The 22,595-nt window shown below is 50.4% G+C and overlaps 1 protein-coding gene across 3 annotated transcripts in view; it reads left to right on the top strand.

The window, feature by feature from the left end:
- The window catches only part of LPIN3 (lipin 3), a 51,879-nt gene that overhangs the window by 16,980 nt on the left and 12,304 nt on the right, over positions 1-22,595 (top strand). For 2 of the 3 annotated variants that reach the window (XM_079979082.1, XM_079979083.1), the window contains exons 4-9: positions 469-719; positions 2,516-2,623; positions 12,446-12,563; positions 18,557-19,007; positions 19,633-19,732; positions 21,682-21,872. In XM_079979082.1, the coding sequence (XP_079835208.1) occupies positions 469-719; positions 2,516-2,623; positions 12,446-12,563; positions 18,557-19,007; positions 19,633-19,732; positions 21,682-21,872 (1,219 nt within the window). The remainder of the gene's footprint in view (positions 1-468; positions 720-2,515; positions 2,624-12,445; positions 12,564-18,556; positions 19,008-19,632; positions 19,733-21,681; positions 21,873-22,595) is intronic. The other variant, XM_079979084.1, reaches the window with a different exon arrangement.

The following is a 22,595-nucleotide window of genomic DNA, read 5'->3' as shown; positions in this document are numbered from 1 at the left end:
CGCTGCTCGGTCCCAGCGCCTGCCAACCTAGCAGTTCGAAAGCACCTCCGGGTGCAAGTAGATAAATAGGGACCGCTTACCAGCGGGAAGGTAAACGGCGTTTCCGTGTGCGGCTCTGGCTCGCCAGAGCAGCGATGTCACGCTGGCCACGTGACCCGGAAGTGTCTCCGGACAGCGCTGGCCCCTGGCCTCTTAAGTGAGATGGGCGCACAACCCCAGAGTCTGTCAAGACTGGCCCGTATGGGCAGGGGTACCTTTACCTTTACCTTTATAGTAGCCACAAGGAACCTGTGGCCCTCCAGATGCTGTTGAACTACAACTCCCACCACTCCTGACTGGGGTTGATGGGGAGTGAAGTTCTACAACATTGAGAGTCACAGGTTCCCCGTTTCTGCTTTATAGTTTAATCAGCTCCTAACTTGGGTCAGAGGTTGAGCATTTTTGTGTGCGCCCCTCCCCTTGTTCCAGGAGAGCATCCCCACTTCCATGTGCACATCTCCCATCCCACTGGAGAAAAATGCAGAGCCTGTGTCCAGATCGTCCAGCTTGCATGGAAACCCTGAAGTCTTGGGCTCAGAAACAGCCCTTCGCAAGAAAAGATGGCGCAAGAAGAAACCAAAGAAGAGGGAGTCACTGGGAGACTCCACTTCAGAAGAAGAAGAAGGAGGGACTGAAAGTGAGAAATCTCTGGAGGAGAAGCGGAAGCTGTTGACTTCCAAGTAAGTAGGTTGTAACCAAAACTTGGATTGCCATCATGTGTTGAATTACTGCAAATGCCAGCCATCATTGATATTTGCACCAGCTTTGCAGCTGTGCAATACATTTTGTTGTTTTGCTGTTTTGCTGCTGGGAGTTCAGGGGCTGGCCAGGAGAGCATTTACTGGGGCTAGATGACTGTTTAAAGCTCCTTAATAGTCAGAGGTCAGGTGGGGCAGATGCACCCTTTTTTAGGAAATTACAGTGAAACGGAGTGGCACAGCCCTGCAATGCCAGTATATAAGGGGTAACCTGAGAAAGTGCTCTCTCAGCACAAAATTGATTATAACCAGTGCTTTTTTTTCTGGGGGGACGCAGGGGTACACATACCCCTAAACATTTTGTGAATCTAAGTTTGGCCTTATTGAGGGGCAGTATTTCAATATGAATAGGAAAATGAGAGTACTAAACATTTTTTTAGAAAAAAAGAGAGCACTGATTATAACCATATAAGAATGTGCTTTTGATTGACAAATGGCATGGGACAGGAACAACATGAGGATAATGCTGTGTTTGTACAATGCCATCAAAAGCCCCCTGCACTGAATGTACAATATATTATCACACATTGTGTGCACACTCTAAATTTAATTGTCAAACTTCATAGCCATATTAGAAGGCTAAGCTAAGAGAAAAGGAAACATACAGTTTTTTTATAGTGTAATGTGGGGTCTTTCCTTGGGATATCTGTGTGACTAATTGGTTTGTATTTCGCTTGTCAGAACAGTAAGGGGACTCTCTAGGCTACTGATCATGTGCTATGTTTGCTTTGTAGAAAAAAGTAGTAATTGACCACATCCTACTTTTCTCTTGACATCATTTAGACTGTAGAGTCATAGGTGGTTTACACATTGCCATGCCGATGAATTTCTCCATATGGTATCTCAGAACATACTGGGTGATCATCCAAAATTAATGTCAAGAAACTATAACAGGGTATGTGGTTTTGTTTTAGAGGTCTATCCAAATTCCCCATACAGTGGTACCTTGGGTTACATACACTTCAGGTTACATACGCTTCAGGTTACAGACTCCGCTAACCGAGAAATAGTACCTCTGGTTAAGAACTTTGCTTCAGGATGAGAACAGAAATCGTTCTGCGGTGGCGCAGCAGCAGCAGGAGGCTCCATTAGCTAAAGTGGTGCTTCAGGTTAAGAACAGTTTCAGATTAAGAACAGACCTCCGGAACAAATTAAGTACTTAACCCGAGGTACCACTGTAATTATTTGGAGGACTGGAAATGTGGCTTGAAAGCAAAACATGAACTTCCCATGTCATGGCTGCATAGAAGAAATACATGCAAGAAACTTGCAGATGACGTGCTCTGAGTTTGGATTCTGCTGTGGGAGTACAGTGGTGCCTCGCAAGACGAAAAGAATCCATTCCGCGAGTCTCTTTGTCTAGCGGTTTTTTCGTCTTGCGAAGCAAGCCCATTGACGGCTTAGCAGATTAGCGCTATTAGCGGTTTAGCGGCTTTTAGCGGCTTAGCGGCTTAGAAAAAGGGGGGGGAACCCCGCAGGAACTCGCAAGATATTTTCGTCTTGCGAAGCAAGCCCATAGGAAATTCGTTTTGCGAAGCACCTCCAAAACGGAAAACTCTTTCGTCTAGCGAGTTTTTCGTCTTGCGGGGCACCACTGTAATGTTAAGTCAATGTAAAACAGAGCCGTGTAAATAGGGCCTATGGAGACACTTCAGCACTCAGTTAAGAACTATTTATTTGTCATTGTACCTAATTTTCCTTGTAATGTTCCTTACCAGCAACACAATGTATTACTCGTTCACTGACACTCAGAATGAAGGAGCTGGAGCTCTGCAACCTAAAGAAGCTTATCCCTATTCTGATGGAGAGCTAGCTCCCCTACAGAGGTCAGTATGTGATGCTAAACTGTTTAAAAAAGAAAGGTCCGAAAGCCCACATGTTAATACAGCCCCTTGAGCACATGTGAAAAAGCTTTTTGGAGGTAGAGTGAGATATTCCATTAGCCTGGCCAGAAGCATGGGAGTCCAAATGTTATACACTCCCACAAGAGGTACTGATGGCCACTAACTTGGATAGCTTTAAAAGAGGCTTAGATAAATTCAAGGAGGATACATCTCTCTAGCCACAATGACTATGCTATGCTTCCATGGTCAAAGGCAGTAATGGTTAGCTACTCAGGGCAGTCTTTAACATATGTGCTGCTGGGGTGCAAAGATCTACCCAGTGCCCCCAAATTTAGTTTAAAAGGTAAAGGGGCCCCTGACCATTAGGTCCAGTCGTGACCCACTCTGGGGTTGCGGCGCTCATCTCGCTTTGTTGGTCATGTGGTCAGCATGACTAAGCCGCTTCTGGCGAACCAGAGCAGCACGCGGAAACGCCGTTTACCTTCCCACTGGAGTGGTACCTATTTATCTACTTGCACTTTGACGTGCTTTCAAACTGCTAAGCTGGCAGGAGCAGGGACCGAGCAACGGGAGCACACCCCCTCGCGGGGATTCGAACCACCAACCTTCTGATCAGGAAGTCCTAGGCTCTGTGGTTTAACCCACAGCGCCACCCGCGTCCCAAATTTAGTTTAGCCACCCCCTTATTAACTTTTATTGAGCTTTTGGGGGAAGCCAAAGTTGTTGAGCTTTTTTGGGGGGGGATCACTCACCTGTAACAATGACGCAGCAGAAAAAACTGCTTTTCTTTCCTGACTCGTTGGGAATATTTGACGCTACGGAGTAACAGAGCGATGGGGGGGGGGGACATTCACTCCATTGCTTCTCACTGCTGCCAATCGAGAAGGACCAGTACACATTCGGCACCCCTGGTTAAAGATGGCCCTGTAGCTACTGCAAGTGCAGGATGCTGGATGAGATGGACTGTTGCCCTGATCCTGCTGGCTCTCCTTATGTTATCCTGATGAGTTTCAGGTCAGGAGAACTGCTTTTGACAAGAAATGCCTTGGGCTAAGCCCTTTTTCCTTTTGCCTGATGCCCCGCCCCAGTAGGCTTCTCCATAACAGCTAGTAAAAAGTGTTTGCTTTTGTTATGTACTGAGTTGAATAGGATCCAAACTGCAGCAGTCTGATTGGTCCTAGAACAATAGGATTCAGAATGCAGCAGTCTGATTGGTTGGCAGGAACCACCCAATCATGCTCCAGATAGAAGTGAATCCACAACCTGATTGGCTTACAGTAGAATTCCGGAATTAGCCAATCATGTGCAGCCCATTGTGTAAATAATGTATATAAAGCAGATACTTAGAGGGGACATTCATTCATTCCTCCTCACCACTATGAGCTGAATAAAGAGCATGAAATCACTTTGCGACTCTGAGTATATTTCACTGGCGACAAAGGTGGGATCCCGCTGAGCTGACTGCCACACACAGCACCGCAGCACCGCCACTTGCCGCACTGCTGCCTCACACCGTGTATCCAGGCTTCAGCTCCGGGACACAAGGAACTCAGAATGGCAACCGACAGCAGCTTCTCGCCGTTCAACCCAGCATCTGGAGACTGGGAAGCGTACGCCTCCCGTTTCACCTTCCTCCTAGAAGCCAAAGGGGTCACCGACGAAGAAGATGCCAAGAAGAGGGCGATATTCTTCAGCGTCTGCGGAGAGGAGACATTTGAAATCGCCCGGGCTCTCCTTGCACCTGAAGACGTCGCTACTGTTCCATACAAAACAATAATGGAACAGCTGAAGGGGCACTTTTCGCCGCAGCCCTCAGTGGTGGCTCATCGAAATGCCTTCTACGCAAAGCGGCAAGCCCCTGGGGGAACCATAACTGGGTTTGTGACCTCTCTCCGCCAAGCCGCCCGGTTCTGCAACTTCTCAGAGCTGGAGAACATGCTTCGTGACCGCCTCGTCAGTGGCCTGAAGGATGAGAAGCTGCAACGACGCCTCTACGCTAAGAAGGACCTAACGTTCCAGGTTGCTCTGGAGGAGGCCCTGGCAACGGAAGCTGCCGAGAGGTCGACGCAAGAGGCATGGCCGAGCCTGCCGTCCCAACCGAGGGTCTCACCGACGACTCAGGATCTGACAGGAAGTACAGCACCGAGTACAGCAGCGCACAGACCACAGCTGCCTCGACGAGAAGGAGGGAACTGCACAAGCTGCGGGGAAAGTCACAAGAGGAGGACCTGCCGTTTCCGCAACGCAGAGTGCAGGCAGTGCAGAAAATCGGGACACATTGCCCAGGTGTGTCGAGCTCGGCCCACCCGACGCCAGCCATCAGATCACCAATCCAAGAGCCCAGGTCCCAGGACCCAACGCACCAAGGCAACTCGATGGAGCTCACGGACTTCCAGGTATACCAGTTGCCCCACCCCAACGTAGAGAAAATTTATGTAGAGGTACAGATAGAGGGGGCCCCATGCCGCATGGAGCTTGACATGGGTTCAACTCTATCCATAATCTCGGCAAGGACCTTAAGGAAACTGTGTCCTACTGGGGGTCCCAAACTCAGGCCGGCCCCATTCACCCTCCGGGACTTCCAGAAACGTAAGGTTCCCACAATGGGGGTGGGGACCTTCAGGGTGCAATACCGAGGGCGGACGCGGCAACTGGACTTGCTTGTGGTCAAGGGCCCCTACATTGGCATGGTTTGGACCACTGGGGCTAGCCGTCACCGGGGTGAACCACACTAGCTTACAAGTAGACGTGGATGCCATATGCAAGGAATTTCCAGGGGGTTTCGATGGGAAATTGGGACAGTATACGGGCCCCCCCATTCCTCTACAGCTTGACCCCGCAGTACGACCGGTCAGGCTCAAGGCCCGCCGGGTCCCATTCATCCTGAAACCCCGTATAGACGAGGAATTGGACTGGCTCGTGGAGCAAGGAGTGCTGGAGCCGGTGCCTAATGCCCCCTGGGAAACCCCAATCGTCACACCCGTCAAGCCTAATGGTTCAGACCGCATCTGCGCAGACTACAAATGTACCATAAACAAGGCCCTCACGGCCCATGCATACCCAGTGCCAGTGGTCAGCCATGTCCTTGCCACCCTGGCTGGGTCGAAAATTTTTGGCAAGCTGGACTTGGCCCAAGCATATCAACAGCTGCCAGTAGATGAGGCCACAGCAGCGGCACAGACGATTGTGACGCACAGAGGAGCGTTCAGGGTAAAGCGGCTGCGATTCGGTGTCAGTGTGGACCAGGCGTATTCCAGAATCTAATGGACTCCCTCCTTAAAGGGATTCCTGACATCACCCCCTTCTTCGATGATGTGTTGATTGCCGGGCCCATACCAGAGGAGTTTGAGGATTGCCTCCGCAACGTTCTGCACCGTTTCCAGACGGTGGGTCTCAAGGTGAAGCGGGAAAAATGTCTACTAGGATTGCCTCAGGTGGACTTTCTGGGATTTATGGTGGATGCAGAAGGGGTCCACCCGACTGGGGACAAGGTACGGGCCATTTGTGATGCCCCAGTGCCCAAGAGCAAGACTGAACTTCAGGCTTTCTTGGGACTATTGAACTTTTACCATTCCTTCCTTCCCCACAAGGCGGCGGTAGCTGAGCCCCTACACAGACTCCTGGACAAGCGGGCCCCTTGGGTGTGGGGCCAGTGCCAGGAGGCCGCATTCCAGGCAGTCAAGGACTTGCTTGTCTCAAACTCGGTCTTGGCACACTTTGACGAGAGGCTGCCGGTGGTGCTAGCATGCGACGCCTCGCCCTATGGAATTGGCACTGTCCTGGGACACCAACTCCTGGATGGAAGCGAGGTACCGGTGGCATACTTTTCCCAGACACTCAACACAACCGAGCGGAACTACTCGCAAATTGACAAGGAGGGTCTGGCAATCGTGAAGGGAGTAAAAAAATTCCATGATTTCTTGTACGGGCGGCCCTTCACCGTGGTGACTGACCACAAGCCGTTGCTTGGCTTGTTTGCCCCCGAAAAGCAGACCCCCAAGTGCTGTCTCCTCGCGTCCTCAGGTGGTCAATTTTCCTTGCCAGCTACCAGTATGCACCGATTCACCGCCCTGGGAAGGCGATGGGTCATGCGGACGCCCTCAGCAGGCTACCACTACCGGAAACAGGCCCCAACCCAGCACCTGCACAAGAGGTTATGAGCCTGGAGCTGCTTCCCGACTGCCCCATTCAGGCACAAGAAGTTGCACACCATTCCAAGAAAGATATGGTCATCTCCCGGGTCCTGGACTGGGTGTGAAGGGGATGGCCCAGCAGCAGCTCCGGGCCAGAATTCACCGGCTACACAACCCACAAACATGAACTGTCGGCTCACAAGGGGTGCCTGTTATGGGGAAGCAGGGTGATTGTTCCCCAGCCCGTCCGCAAAAGGGTCCTCACAGCCCTACACGAGACACACCCAGGGGTAGTAAGAATGAAGGCCCTGGCCAGGAGTTATGTGTGGTGGCCGGGGATCGACGGAGAGATAGAGGCCTGGGTCAAACACTGCCAGGCCTGCCAAGAATCCCGCCCAGATCCCCCAAGGGCCCCAGTCCAGTCCTGGGAGTCTGCCCGAGCACCATGGTCACACCTGCATGTGGACTTCGCTGGCCCCTTTCCGGGGAAAACATTCTTCATAGTGATGGACTCCTACACCAAATGGCTGGAAGTCGCACTGGTACTGTTCGCTTCTACGTCCGCAGCCATCTGGGTACTACGCAGGCTGTTTGCAACCCACGGGCTCCCTGACACTCTCGTCTCAGACAACGGGACTGCATTTACGTCAGGAGAATTCCATACCTTCACAGCATAGAATGCCATCCGCCACATCCGTTTGGCGCCATTCCACCCTGCCACTAATGGCCAAGCAGAACGCATGGTGCGGACCAGCAAGGACACCCTTCGCCGCATGACGCAAGGGGATTGGGAGTACCGCCTTGCCACATTCCTTCTAGCACAGCACCCCCAGCTCAACAACTGGCCGGAGCCCCGCTGAGCTACTAATGGGTCGGTGCCTTGCAATCAGATTGGACTGCCTTCACCCCGATAGAGCTCAGGATGAGGTAGTGGTGGGGGAAGGCAGGAACCCCCGGACCTTCGAGGCCCAGGACCCAGTATACGCAAAGAATTTTGGGGCAGGCCCAGCATAGGTACCCGCCACAGTCACCAGGGTCACTGGCCCCGTGTCGTACGAGGTGCTAATGGATGGGGGGCAATGCTGGCGCCACCACTGCGACCAGATACGGCGATGATTCCCGGGAGAAAACCAGGAGGAGGATAGGTCAGAGGAGTCCCAAGGGAACAGTGGGGCAATGAGGCCCATAGAGCAGGAGGGGCCAGCAGGAGAGGCAGAATCAGTAAATACAGAGAGGACCCGCGAGGCCGAAAGGACACCGGAACCAGAACCACGACTGAGCGAGCTGGTTGCGCCAGACCAAACAGCCCCATCACAGCCAGCATCCTTGGAACATGAGCCAGAACCTGATTGGTCCTAGAACAATGCAGCAGTATGATTGGTTGGCAGGAACCACCCAATCATGCTCCAGATAGAAGTGAATCCACTGTCAGAATTCAGGCTCGGTCAGAGGTATGTGCCTATCTCTCCAGGCACCGGCTGAATTCTTTTGACCTCCCTCCGGCGACTCCCGGCAGTAAAAACACTCGAGGTCCGTTCCGGCGATTTTTCTCAGGCTGTGAGAAAAACACACCAACTGCTCTCCTCCTTCTCCTCCCTGCATATCCCCAGGGAGGGGAATCAGACTCAGACAGAAATGTATCTACATTGCGTTTATTCCTGTCTTTCACTTCAGTACAGAGAAAACATGTCCGCTCTGTTCAACAAACAGAGAGAAAACTCCAAACTCCACCCATGTACATCCTGTACAGGTCATATGACACACACACTGAGCTAACATCCGGTGCTCAGTACAGAATGGACTGCCCCTTTGTTTCCATGGCAACAGTCACATACATCCTGTCTGGCTTTGCAGCCACAAGCAGCAGACTTGGCTGCTATAGCCTTTGCTTGCTGCTGCATTGCTGCTTTAGAATAACATACTCCCCCTAAAGTATCAATGCGTGCTGCGAGCAAAGCGTCATCCAGAGAAGAAAACAAACAGTTGTTATACATATAACACTCCCCTGTTGTTTCAGTTCCATCCTTGGAACTACCCGCCACTGGTTTTACCAATGTACCTCTCTGGTTGTGTGACTTCCAAGGAATGAGTGCTTCTGCATTACCTTGGTTAGCAACTCTCTGTTGTGCCTTTGTCTCTGACTCAGACACAGCTTCAATTTGACCTTGGTCGTTTACAACAGCAACACATGCAATAGCTTGGTTGGCAAACTCTTTTGAATACCTCTTGGGTGGTACACCCTTCGTTGCTCTCTCAGACCTACGTAAGAGGTGCTGCTCTTCCTTGCTTTCTGGTTCAGCCTCTGAACTCTCTGGAGAACCAGTACTAAGCTTAATCAGTGGTTCATCCTCCTCTTCTGAGGGTCTAGTCATTATGTGAGATTTCCTCTCAATGACTGTGACAACTGAGCTGTCTGAGCTATCGCTGTCATCATCAGTACTACTGAACTCAATAAGATCAAACTCATCATCATCATCATCATCATCAGAATCATCATCATCTCCTGTGGGAAATGTGTGAACAATCAGTCTCTCCTGTTCAGGAGCACTCTCTAGAAACTTTGTGAGAATCACCTTACCAGATTCAGACAAAATTACTCTGTAGAGACCCTTTTCATAACCCACAAAAATGCCTCTGGCATTCTTTACTCCACCCGGAGTTTCTGTTCTCACATGAGATCCAAAAACCTTGAAATGGGCAACAGAAGGTTTTCTGTGGAACAGTTTCTCAAAAGGAGAACTTCCCAATTCATTTGAAACCTTTCTCAACCACGTGTAACAAAATGACATTAGCGACTCAGCCCAGTACTCATGTGGCAGATGCGAACTAAGCAATTGCGCATGCATTCCCTTTTGCAATTCTTTGTTCACTCTAACACAGACACATCTCTTCCAAGCTTCTTCGGAAGCTGCAATTTTGTGTCTTATCCCTTTCTTCTTCAGGAACCTCTGGAAATCCTGTAAGAGAAAAATTGGCTTCTCATCTGTGCAAAGACAATCTATGTCAGCATCATGCATATTTTTAACCTTGTCACAAAACTCTTTAAACCTTTCTAAGGCTTCTTTCGGTCTCTCCAAAAGATAAATCCAGACAAAACCTGTAAAAGAATCAACACAGATTAGGTAATACTTTGCATTGCCTCTAGATGGTGCTAAAGGACCAATCACATCAGCATACACCCGCTGAAATGCCTTGTCGACCCTCGAGGTGACCTGCTTGGCGTTCTTCTTGGCTACACCTGCAAAAGAAATCATGTTAGAATCACAAGAATTACATTCCATGTAATCACTTTGATCAAAAGTCAACAAATACAGTCCATCTTTCTCTTTGGCAGAAAGATACAACTCTCCATCTTTGTAGATCTCGCAGTGTTGATCATCATAGGACAGTTTTAGTCCCTTCTTGGCAATCTGCGAAACGCTGAGCAGATTGTACTTCAACTCTGGAACCAAATAAACATCGTTTATAGTCAAGTTCAGACTTTTAAGATACACAGTCCCAATTCCGGTGGCTTCCAGCTCTCGACCGTTGGCTTGTTGTACAACGAAGCTTTGCTTCTTAAACGACGAAAACAAATCCCTGCGATGGGTCATGTGAACCGTCGCTCCCGTGTCTAAAATGAAAGAATTCCCCACTTGTGGTGTGGCTTTTAGGGACATCAAAGCCTTTGCAGGCTTCGCCTGTGACTTGGCACGACTTCTGCCTGACGCCTCAGACTTCGTGGAGCTTCCCTTGGCTCCTTTGTTCTGACGTGGCATCCTGCAGTTCCGCTGAAGATGCCCAGTCTGTCCACAATTGTGGCATCGGACAACGTTCAAAGCTACGGCGTCTCCTCCAGTAGCTACAGCAGTGGGGGTGTCTGAACTCCGTTCTTCCCTCCCCCTGTCCTTGACTTCCAGGGCGGCACGTCTGTCATGTTCGTTCAGAACCACGGCAAAGACCCTGTCCGACGTTAGATCTTGCGCTGGGAGAGACCCCAGCTGACTGGCAACCATTTTGTAAGTCCGATTCAGGCTGTTGATCACCATGAAGCAAAACACTTCCTCATCCAGATGGAAATTGCGTTCCACCATCTGCTGACGCAGAAATTTCATTTCCGTCAGGTGCGCTTGAACATCTCCATCAGGCGCAAGCCTCAGGTTAGTCAGCTTTTCAAAATACAGCAACGCTGAAGAACCTGCATCTCTCTGATGTGTCCTTCTCAGCGTGTCCCAAACATCTTTCGCGTGCTCTAAATCTTGTATATGAATAAGCTGAGAGTCTGACACGCACAGAATTATAGCAGTTCTGGCCTTCATATCCTGTGACTCCCAAACAGGCGTTGGTGCTGCAGGGATGGGGTTCTCAATCACCCTAAACAGTCTCTGATTCTGCAGCAAGGCCTTCATCTTAATAGACCAAGATGCATAATTGTCACTGGTCAAAAGGGGTGGAGAAGGCAGGCCTTCCCCCTTCTTGGCATCCATTTTGAGTCCTTGCATTGACTCTCAAACACAAGCCTCTAAAATCCAATAGCTGGCTTGTTTACACTCTGTGCACCTGGCAGCAATAACACTGGCTGCTTGGAAAGTCCCCATTCACAGGTCCTTTGTAAAGGCCTAGTCAAAACATGAGCTGTTTTTGCCTCCCTGGGCATAGCCTGACTTCCAGCCCTTATCTTGAAACTGGCCTGCGTTGCTAAGCAACCACATTCCTTTCCTTGGACAGGAAAAACCACAGGAATGTTTGGAATGCAGACTCTTCTCTCTCGGAGCTGTTTTTCCCAAACGTTGCTCCCGTGAAGCAGAGAATTAATCCATCTGCATACACACCCTTAAGCCCGAAAATCTCATACCTGGGCTCCGTAGCTTGGCTTTCAGCTTCTTCTGGTCAGCTTCTAGCTGCAGAGAATCAGCCTCCATCTCAGGCCTCCATGGAGAGGGATGAATACAGTCTCCTTGATGCAGACTCCCATGGATCGTAGCAACCGTCAGCTGCTACCAATGTCAGAATTCAGGCTCGGTCAGAGGTATGTGCCTATCTCTCCAGGCACCGGCTGAATTCTTTTGACCTCCCTCCGGCGACTCCCGGCAGTAAAAACACTCGAGGTCCGTTCCGGCGATTTTTCTCAGGCTGTGAGAAAAACACACCAACTGCTCTCCTCCTTCTCCTCCCTGCATATCCCCAGGGAGGGGAATCAGACTCAGACAGAAATGTATCTACATTGCGTTTATTCCTGTCTTTCACTTCAGTACAGAGAAAACATGTCCGCTCTGTTCAACAAACAGAGAGAAAACTCCAAACTCCACCCATGTACATCCTGTACAGGTCATATGACACACACACTGAGCTAACATCCGGTGCTCAGTACAGAATGGACTGCCCCTTTGTTTCCATGGCAACAGTCACATACATCCTGTCTGGCTTTGCAGCCACAAGCAGCAGACTTGGCTGCTATAGCCTTTGCTTGCTGCTGCATTGCTGCTTTAGAATAACATCCACAACCTGATTGGCTTACAGTAGAATTCCGGAATTAGCCAATCATGTGCAGCCCATTGTGTAAATAATGTATATAAAGCAGATACTTAGAGGGGACATTCATTCATTCCTCCTCACCACTATGAGCTGAATAAAGAGCATGAAATCACTTTGCGACTCTGAGTATATTTCAGCTTTTATCTTCTTTTTACAGCCTTCCTCCAAACTGCGCATCAGCCCCGAAAAGTGACTCTGAGTTGGAGATGCGAAATCCTGAAATGCCACTTTGCTCTGAATCACACATGCAGTGGTCATGGGGAAGGTTGCCTGAGGTGAGTGTGGTTCGAAAGGGAACTCTGGTGCGCTGTTATGTACTGGGTTGAATAGGATCCAAACTGCAGCAGTCTGATTGGCCCTAGAACAATAGGATCCAAAAGGCAGCAGCCTGATTGGTCCTAGAACAATAGGATTCAGAATGCAGCAGTCTGATTGGTCCTAGAACAATGCAGCAGTATGATTGGTTGGCAGGAACTACCCAATCATGCTCCAGATAGAAGTGAATCCACAACCTGATTGGCTTACAGTAGAATTCCGGAATTAGCCAATCATGTTCAGCCCATTGTGTAAATAATGTATATAAAGCAGATACCTTGAGGGGACTTTCATTCATTCCTCCTCACCACTATGAGCTGAATAAAGAGCATGAAATCACTTTGCGACTCTGAGTATATTTCACTGGCGACGAAGGTGGGATCCCGCTGAGCTGACTGCCACACACAGCACCGCAGCACCGCCACCTGCCGCACCGCTGCCTCGCACCGTGTATCCAGGCTTCAGCTCCGGGACACAAGGAACTCAGAATGGCAACCGACAGCAGCTTCTCACCGTTCAACCCAGCATCCGGAGACTGGGAAGCGTACGCCTCCCGTTTCACCTTCCTCCTAGAAGCCAAAGGGGTCACCGATGAAGAAGACGCCAAGAAGAGGGCAATATTCTTCAGCGTTTGCGGAGAGGAGACATTTGAAATTGCCCGGGCTCTCCTTGCGCCTGAAGACGTTGCTACTGTTCCATACAAAACAATAATGGATCAGCTGAAGGGGCACTTTTCGCCACAGCCCTCAGTGGTGGCTCGTCGAAATGCCTTCTATGCAAAGCGGCAAGCCCCTGGGGAAACCATAACTGGGTTTGTGACCTCTCTCCGCCAAGCCGCCCGGTTCTGCAACTTCTCAGAGCTGGAGAACATGCTTCGTGACCGCCTCGTCGGTGGCCTGAGGGATGAGAAGCTGCAACGACGCCTCTACGCTAAGAAGGACCTAACGTTCCAGGTCGCTCTGGAGGAGGCCCTGGCAACGGAAGCTGCCGAGAGGTCGACGCAAGAGGCACGGCCGAGCCAGCCATCCCAACCGAGGGTCCACCAGGAAGACCTCACCGACGACTCAGGATCCAACAGGGAGGAGGTGCACCGAGTACAGCAGCGCACTCAAGCAGCCCACATACCACAGCTGCCTCGACGAGAAGGAGGGAACTGCGCAAGTTGCGGAGAAAGTCACGAGAGGAGGACCTGCCGTTTCCGCAACGCAGAGTGCAGGCAGTGCAGAAAATCGGGACACATCGCCCGGGTGTGTCGGGCTCGGCCCACCCGACGCCAGGCATCAGATGACCAATCCAAGAGCCCCAGGTCCCGGGGCCCAACGCACCAAGGCAACTCGACGGAGCTCACGGACTTCCAGGTATACCAGTTGCCCCACCCCAACGTAGAGAAAATTTATGTTGACGTACAGATAGAGGGGGCCCCATGCCGCATGGAGCTTGACACGGGTTCAACTCTATCCATAATCTCGGCAAGGACCTTAAGGAAACTGTGTCCTACTGGGGGTCCCAAACTCAGGCCGGCCCCATTCACCCTCCGGGACTTCCAGAAACGTAATGTCCCCACAATGGGGGTGGGGACCTTCAGGGTGCAATACCGAGGGCGGACGCGGCAACTGGAATTGCTGGTGGTCAAGGGCCCCTACATTAGCTTACTGGGATTGGCATGGTTTGGACCACTGGGGCTAGCCGTCACCGGGGTGAACCACACTAGCTTACAAGTGGACGTGGACGCCATATGCAAGGAATTTCCGGGGGTTTTTGATGGGAAATTGGGACAGTATACGGGCCCCCCAATTGCTCTACAGCTTGACCCCGCAGTACGACCGGTCAGGCTCAAGGCCCGCCGGGTCCCGTTTGCCCTGAAACCCCGTATAGACGAGGAATTGGACCGGCTTGTGGAGCAAGGAGTGCTGGAGCCGGTGCCTAATGCCCCCTGGGAAACCCCAATTGTCACACCCGTCAAGCCTAATGGTTCGGTCCGCATCTGCGCAGACTACAAATGTACCATAAACAAGGCCCTTACGGCCCATGCATACCCAGTGCCAGTGGTCAGCCATGTTCTTGCCACCCTGGCTGGGTCGAAAATTTTTGGCAAGCTGGACTTGGCCCAAGCATATCAACAGTTGCCAGTAGATGAGGCCACAGCAGAGGCACAGACGATTGTGACGCACAGAGGAGCATTCAGGGTAAAGCGGCTGCAATTCGGTATCAGCGTGGCACCAGGCATATTCCAGAATCTAATGGACTCTCTACTTAAAGGGATTCCTGGCGTCACCCCCTTCTTCGATGATGTGTTGATTGCCGGGCCCACACCAGAGGAGTTTGAGGACCGCCTCCGCACCGTTCTGCACCGTTTCCAGACGGCGGGTCTCAAGGTGAAGCGGGAAAAATGTCTACTAGGAGTGCCTCAGGTGGACTTTCTTGGATTTATGGTGGACGCAGAAGGGGTCCACCCGACTGGGGACAAGGTACGGGCCATTTGTGATGCCCCAGCGCCAAAGAACAAGACTGAACTTCAGGCCTTCTTGGGACTATTGAACTTTTACCATTCCTTCCTTCCCCACAAGGCGGCGGTAGCGGAGCCCCTACACAGACTCCTGGACAAGCGGGCCCCTTGGGTGTGGGGCCAGCGCCAGGAGGCCGCATTCCAGGCAGTCAAGGACTTGCTTGTCTCAAACTCGGTCTTGGCACACTTCGACGAGAGGCTGCCGGTGGTGCTAGCATGCGACGCCTCGCCCTATGGAATTGGCGCTGTCCTGGGACACCAACTCCCGGATGGAAGAGAGGTACCAGTGGCATACTTTTCCCAGACACTCAACGCAACCGAGCGGAACTACTCGCAAATCGACAAGGAGGGTCTGGCAATCGTGAAGGGAGTAAAAAAATTCCATGATTTCTTGTACGGGCGGCCCTTCACCGTGGTGACTGACCACAAGCCGTTGCTTGGCTTGTTTGCCCCTGAAAAGCAGACCCCCCAAGTGCTGTCTCCTCGCGTCCTCAGGTGGTCAATTTTCCTTGCCAGCTACCAGTATGCACTGATTCACCGTCCGGGGAAGGCGATGGGCCATGCGGACGCCCTCAGCAGGCTACCACTACCGGAAACAGGCCCCGACCCAGCAGCTGCACAAGAGGTTATGAGCCTGGAGCTGCTTCCTGACCGCCCCATTCAGGCACAAGAAGTTGCACACCATTCCAAGAAAGATAGGGTCATCTCCCGGGTCCTGGACTGGGTGTGGAGGGGATGGCCCAGCAGCAGCCCCGGGCCAGAATTCGCCGGCTACACAACCCGCAAACATGAACTGTCAGCCCACAAGGGGTGCCTGTTATGGGGAAGCAGGGTCGTTGTTCCCCAGCCCCTCCGCAAAAGGGTCCTCACAGCCCTACACGAGACACACCCAGGGGTAGTAAGAATGAAGGCCCTTGCCAGGAGTTATGTGTGGTGGCCGGGGATCGACGGAGAGATAGAGGCCTGGGTCAAACACTGCCAGGCCTGCCAAGAATCCCGCCCAGATCCCCCAAGGGCCCCAGTCCAGTCCTGGGAGTCCGCCCGAGCACCATGGTCACGCCTGCATGTGGACTTCGCTGGCCCCTTTCAGGGGAAAACATTCTTCATAGTGGTGGACTCCTACACCAAATGGCTGGAAGTCGCACTGGTACCGTCCACTTCTACGTCCGCAGCCATCCGGGTACTACGCAGGCTGTTTGCAACCCACGGGCTCCCTGACACTCTCGTCTCAGACAACGGGACTGCATTTACGTCAGGAGAATTCCAAACCTTCACAACGCAGAACGCCATCCGCCACATCCGTTCGGCGCCATTCCACCCTGCCACCAATGGCCAAGCAGAACGCATGGTGCGGACCACCAAGGACACCCTTCGCCGTATGACACAAGGGGATTGGGAGTACCGCCTTGCCACATTCCTTCTAGCACAGCACAGCACCCCCAGCTCAACGACTGGCCGGAGCCCCGCTGAACTACTAATGGGTCGGCGCCTTGCAATCAGATTGGACCGCCTTCACCCCGATAGAGCTCAGGATGAGGCAGTGGTGGGGGAAGGCAAGAACCCCCGGACCTTCGAGGCTCAGGACCCAGTGTACGCAAAGAATTTTGGGGCAGGCCCAGCATGGGTACCCGCCACAGTCACCAGGGTCACTGGCCCCGTGTCGTATGAGGTGCTAACGGATGGGGGGCAATGCTGGCGCCGCCACTGCGACCAGATACGGCGACGATTCCCAGGAGAAAACCAGGAGGAGGAAAGGGCAGAGGAGTCCCAAGGGAACAGAGGGGCAGTGAGGCCCATAGAGCACGAGGGGCCAGCAGGAGAGGCAGAATCAGTAAATACAGAGAGGACCTGCGAGGCCGAAAGGACACCGGAACCAGAACCACGACTGAGTGAGCCGGTTGCGCCAGACCAAACAGCCCCATCACAGCCAGCATCCTTGGAACACGAGCCAGAACCTGAACCCCGGACCAGGGAACACCCCAGGCCGCAACGCACACGTAGGCCGCCAGCGTACCTTGAGGACTATGAATGCGACCTCCCGGGCAGGACTGGAACTTAGAGGGGAGGGGTGTTATGTACTGGGTTGAATAGGATCCAAACTGCAGCAGTCTGATTGGCCCTAGAACAATAGGATCCAAAAGGCAGCAGCCTGATTGGTCCTAGAACAATAGGATTCAGAATGCAGCAGTCTGATTGGTCCTAGAACAATGCAGCAGTATGATTGGTTGGCAGGAACTACCCAATCATGCTCCAGATAGAAGTGAATCCACAACCTGATTGGCTTACAGTAGAATTCCGGAATTAGCCAATCATGTTCAGCCCATTGTGTAAATAATGTATATAAAGCAGATACCTTGAGGGGACTTTCATTCATTCCTCCTCACCACTATGAGCTGAATAAAGAGCATGAAATCACTTTGCGACTCTGAGTATATTTCATGCGCGCTACTTTGTGTATTTCATATGCTACTTTTAGCATTAGCCATATTGTTTCTAACTAAATTGCCCTTGCCAAACTGGGAAAGTGTAATTCCTACTCTAGAAACAATATTTAGATGCTTTGAGTCCCTTTTGGGCCCCTCTGCTTTGTGCATGCAGTATTTACTTTGATGTAGTGGAAGTGCTGTGGGACGCGGGTGGCGCTGTGGGTAAAACCTCAGCGCCTAGGGCTTGCCGATCGCATGGTCGGCGGTTCAAATCCCCGCGGCGGGGTGAGCTCCCGTCTTTCGGTCCCAGCTCCTGCCCACCTAGCAGTTCGAAAGCACCCTTAAGTGCAAGTAGATAAATAGGTACCGCTTTATAGCGGGAAGGTAAATGGCGTTTCCGTGTGCTGCGCTGGTGCCGGCTTGCCAGAGCAGCTTCATCACACTGGCCACATGACCCAGAAGTGTCTCCGGACAGCGCTGGCCCCCGGCCTCTTAAGTGAGATGGGCGCACAACCCTAGAGTCAGACACGACTGGCCCGTATGGGCAGGGGTACCTTTACCTTTACCTTTTTAGTGGAAAGGAGGTATTCTTCAAAAGACTTCTATTACAAAGTGATCTAAGCAAAACGGTACCATTTGCAATGAATGCACTTTTGATTGTGTGTGTTTTTTTGCAAACCACATGATTATTCCTCAGGAGTCCCTTATTTCTGATGGTTATTAGAGATGAATAAATTTCTCATTTTCCTTCCACTGTGACTCTTCAGATATTCTAATATCCTTGGGTCCTCCTTTGTTTGAGTTCTAGTAAGAGTTATCTGTTTTGAAATGTCATAAATTGATTATGCACACTGTTTTTTATTATTACAAACAAAAAATCCCAACCTACACCTACCCCCCCACTTGTGGAAGCCATAGAAATAATTTGTCAGTCACATATCTAGCCTCTAAAAACAATCCTACATTTCCTCTTTTTGTGCTGTTTTGTGATCCAAACTCAAGACATTTCTCCTCCTTTAAGGTGAGCAAATCTGACAGAGTAGAAGCAGCAAAGTCTGCCACAAGTGTCTCCATGACAGCCATTACTCCAGTAGCGACCATTCCTGTAGGTGAGACGACTCACTTCGCTGCCATTACACCAGACTCAGAAAGTGACATCGACATGGAAGAGACTGATGAAGCATCGTGTTCTCCTGCCGCTCCTGTAGTTAGGCCGACACCTGTCTTTCCTTCTGGAAATGGCCTCCCAGTGATTGAAGAGACCCGTTCTTCCATTCAACCCATTGGCACTACTCCCGGCCTTTCGAGTGATATGCAAGTCCTAGCAACTGCTGCAGAGAATGAAGGAATAGCATCAGTTGAGGAGATTATTGAACCAGTTTTGGATGTGGAAGTGCCATCCTTAAGGAAAGCTAGCTTGACAAACCCAGAGCCCTGCAGCAGCCCAGAGTTGAAACAGGAGAAGAGAAGGGGTAAGACAAGTTTGAAGACATGTAAAATGTGTGCAAAATGGGAGCTACGACAAAATGTTGCAGCTTATCCCCACCCCCTAAAAGAGTGTTTCTGTTTATGGCTCCAGCTAGCCTGAAACAAAAGGTTCATAGTTCTAGCTGCAGTTCACAGACAGGACTTTTTGTTGTTGTTGTTCCTGCTCCTAAAACTGTCCCCTGCTGTGCTATATCACTGAGTACAGCTTGGGACTAACTCTGCCACCATATAGCTTTCTTTGTGTGTAATGTTCTGGAGGGGAACTTTTGCTTTTTTAAAGAAAAACAATGGTGTGCATTTCTCCTCCCTCCCTTAACCTTAATGCTCACCTCCAGTATATTGTTTCCACGGAAACAATGAAGAAACTGGATAGCGGCTTGTTCATCTGTTTTGTGGATTAAAAAAAAGTATTTCTCTCAATTTACAATTTTTTGCATATCTAGGTAGTCCCTGAAGTATGTACAAACCACTTGAATTATTTCTGGATCACCCATTTTCGTTCCTAAATGATAGGCTCTGACCACTAAAGTCTGCTGTTAGAGGGAATGATTGCAGAAATGGCTGTCGAGCAAGGTCTCCTTATTGAAATGATAATTCTTTTTGGATCAGGTTCCATGAGGAGAAGCTCTCATCTGGGACCCACAGATATTTACTTGGAGGATCTCTCAAACCTGGATGCAGAGCAAATAGCACTTTATTTCCCTAAAAGGTATGAAGCATGATTCGTTCAATAATTCTTGCGTAGTATATGCAAGGATGTATGAAGAAGCCTGTTTTCAAGATGCTTGATGGCTATTGCATCATCAAGCTGTCATGCCTGAGTTGGTATATTCATTTCTGTATGTTCTTCACCATGGTTCCTAATGAAATTAACGTATCTTAAAACTATTCTCTTGGAAAATTGAAAGAAGACTCCACCAAACATGACCAGCACTAAATATGTATATTCTGCTGCATCTGTCTTGGACATTTTATTGGATAGTGTCCAGACCAAGCAGAAAGCATCCTCTCCTAAGCAATTTTGGAAATGCTTTAAAAGGTATCTTAACCTTCTTAAATAAAAAAAAGTTTGCAATATAATTTTTATTCATTTGCATGAGAGTCAGCTCTAATATATGTCACAGAGAGCCACATGGTGTAAGTTGACGATTATTGCCTGCCATTGCAGAAAGCTGTGATGCTGGAGCTGTCCCATGCTGCCTTATCTCTGTGCCTCCCTCTGAGGAAAGGCCCTTTTCTTAGAACAAGCTCAGGAAGCCATGAGGCAAAAGCACCTTACGTGTGGGGTCTAAACTATGGTGGAGGGGAGGCCCGCCTAACTCAGGTAGCACAGTGTCTTGTGCCAACTCATGGATGTAATTATTTTTTTAAAAACATTAATGATCCTAGCTCAGGGGTCAGCAAACTAAGGTCCGCGGGCCAGATCAGGCCCAATTGCCCTCTGGATCTGGCACGCGGACAGTCCTGGAATTGCTGCTTGGATCGGTGTGATCGTTTGGGCTGTGCCATATTTTTTTTTGAAATTTCTTTTCGGGTGTCATTTCTTCCCCACCCTTACTTACACACACACACACACACACACACACACACACACACACACACACCACAGCAGCACCTCCTTCCCTCCTCCTGGCTTCTCCCCGCCCTGCATAGGAAGGGAGCTGGGCTTTGATTGATGCCAGCAGCCAGCTAATCCAAAGACTCGCCGCCTGCGCGCCGAGGCACAGCCCAGACTCATCACCTTCCTGCTGACCTTTCCGTCCATGGCTGCACTGTGGGCATCATTACGGGTGCGTCATGGGGCTTTGGCTGGAGCCTGGCACTCGGGAATGCTGGCTCGGAAAGGAGAGGCACTGCCACCACTGCCGGCTCCCAACCACAGGCAGAGCGGCAGAGGCGGTAGGAAAGCAGGGGGAGAGGAAGGGCTGGGGGAGAGAGATAAAAGTTTGCTGACCCCTGCCCTAGCTTGTTTGGACAAACCATAGTTAAAAACCAACTGTAGTTTGCCCTGCTTTGGACATCATGACAAACTATAGCAAATGCTTCCAGTCTCCTCATGGCTGTGCTGCAAGAGGGAAGAGGAAGGGAGAAGGCAGAACCCCAGTGGCCATGCGCATAATGCTAAACTATGATTTAGCATTATGAGCAAACCAGCCCTTTACCAACAAGTTTATATTCTGATCATTTAATATTCGCCAAATTATTCTTTAAGGGAAACGTGGCATTTGCATTTCTTTTTTTCAAGAGTAATATTTATATATATATATTAATTGGATATTTATCCACCCTGTGATTATGTGATTACATACCATATAAGCAGCATCCTCATGATGTTGGAATGTATCACGTGCGCAGAAGCCTGTGTGATACCTGGGCTGAAATGGGAGCACCCACAGATGCAGCATAGTGGGTCAAAGTGGCTCTCTTGAGTTGGCGGCTTGACATCTCTTGAGAAAGCTGTGCTCTTGAGTGTAACTGCAACATTCTGAAATAAGAATGAACCTTAATATTACCAATCCGATAATTAAAACCAGGGAGAACTTCCTAAAATACCAGGGTCCTGCTGCCTTCTCCTTTCTCACTTTTGTTCAACTGTTGAAAGAAATGTAGTAACTGAGTAGCCTGCATGGTATCGATGCTTTGTTCTTCTGTTGTCAGTGATGCTGAGCTGAGTGGCCAAGTACAATCTGACCCTGGCAGCTTCTCTTCTGAGCACCCGCATGGTGGTGGTGCTACTACTGTTGACAACAGCGCAGATAATCTCTCGGAGCCTTCAGAAAGCAGCCGGGTGCCTCACATGCTGCTGTCTGTCTGTGGAGGTCTTGGGGATGATGGGGAATTATCTCATGGTACGTCTGAAGGAGAGGGAATAATTCTAGTGTGTGGTGCCTCACAAGGCCTTCAGGCACATCTTTGCACTCACTAAGGCCTCCTGCCAATCATAACAGATTGGTTTGGACTTTTTGTTCCTTGGTTGACTGGGGGGGGGCGTGTTTGATGCTGCCCAGTTTTTGGTTTGGAGGGGGGAGCAGTGTCTGCCCCACACTACTGTTCTTGTTCCTAGGAGAGAGTTGTGACTGCAGGACGCAGGGGTGGCACACTCTGTTTCTGCATGGTACATCCCCACCCACCCACCTTCCTTGCAGCTGGTTATGCAGAACCCAGCTGAGGCTAAAAAAAGAAAAGAAAACCCACTTCAAGCTGCTGGAAAAGTGAAATTGAATGGCAGGCCAGCTGGTGGCATAGTTGATTTGCCCTATGACTCCTTGTCAGGCTGTGTCTTAAAATGGAAATATGCTTGTGTGGAATGAGAGCCCTAATAAAGGAGAATTTGGGGGAACATATCTACACCACAGACCTTGTTAGGTCTAAGTGTCTGTCCCCCTCCCCATGGAACTGTTCTTCCATCACGAGAACAAGCATCCTTGTCCCCCTCACCCAAACTTTAGTTTGCGGGAAACCATGGCAGTATAACTGGCATAACAGCAACAAAAGTTTGTGTGTGTTGATAAGTTCTTAAGGGTACTAAGCATGATCACGTGTCTGTATGGGAGTCCTGGGCAGCAGTGGCC

This window comes from Podarcis cretensis (genome assembly GCF_951804945.1).
Source record: "Podarcis cretensis genome assembly, chromosome: 6".
Classification (NCBI taxonomy): Eukaryota; Metazoa; Chordata; class Lepidosauria; order Squamata; family Lacertidae; genus Podarcis; species Podarcis cretensis.
The sequence above is the reverse complement of the archived record's forward strand: the minus strand, read 5'-3'. Positions and strand labels throughout refer to the sequence as shown.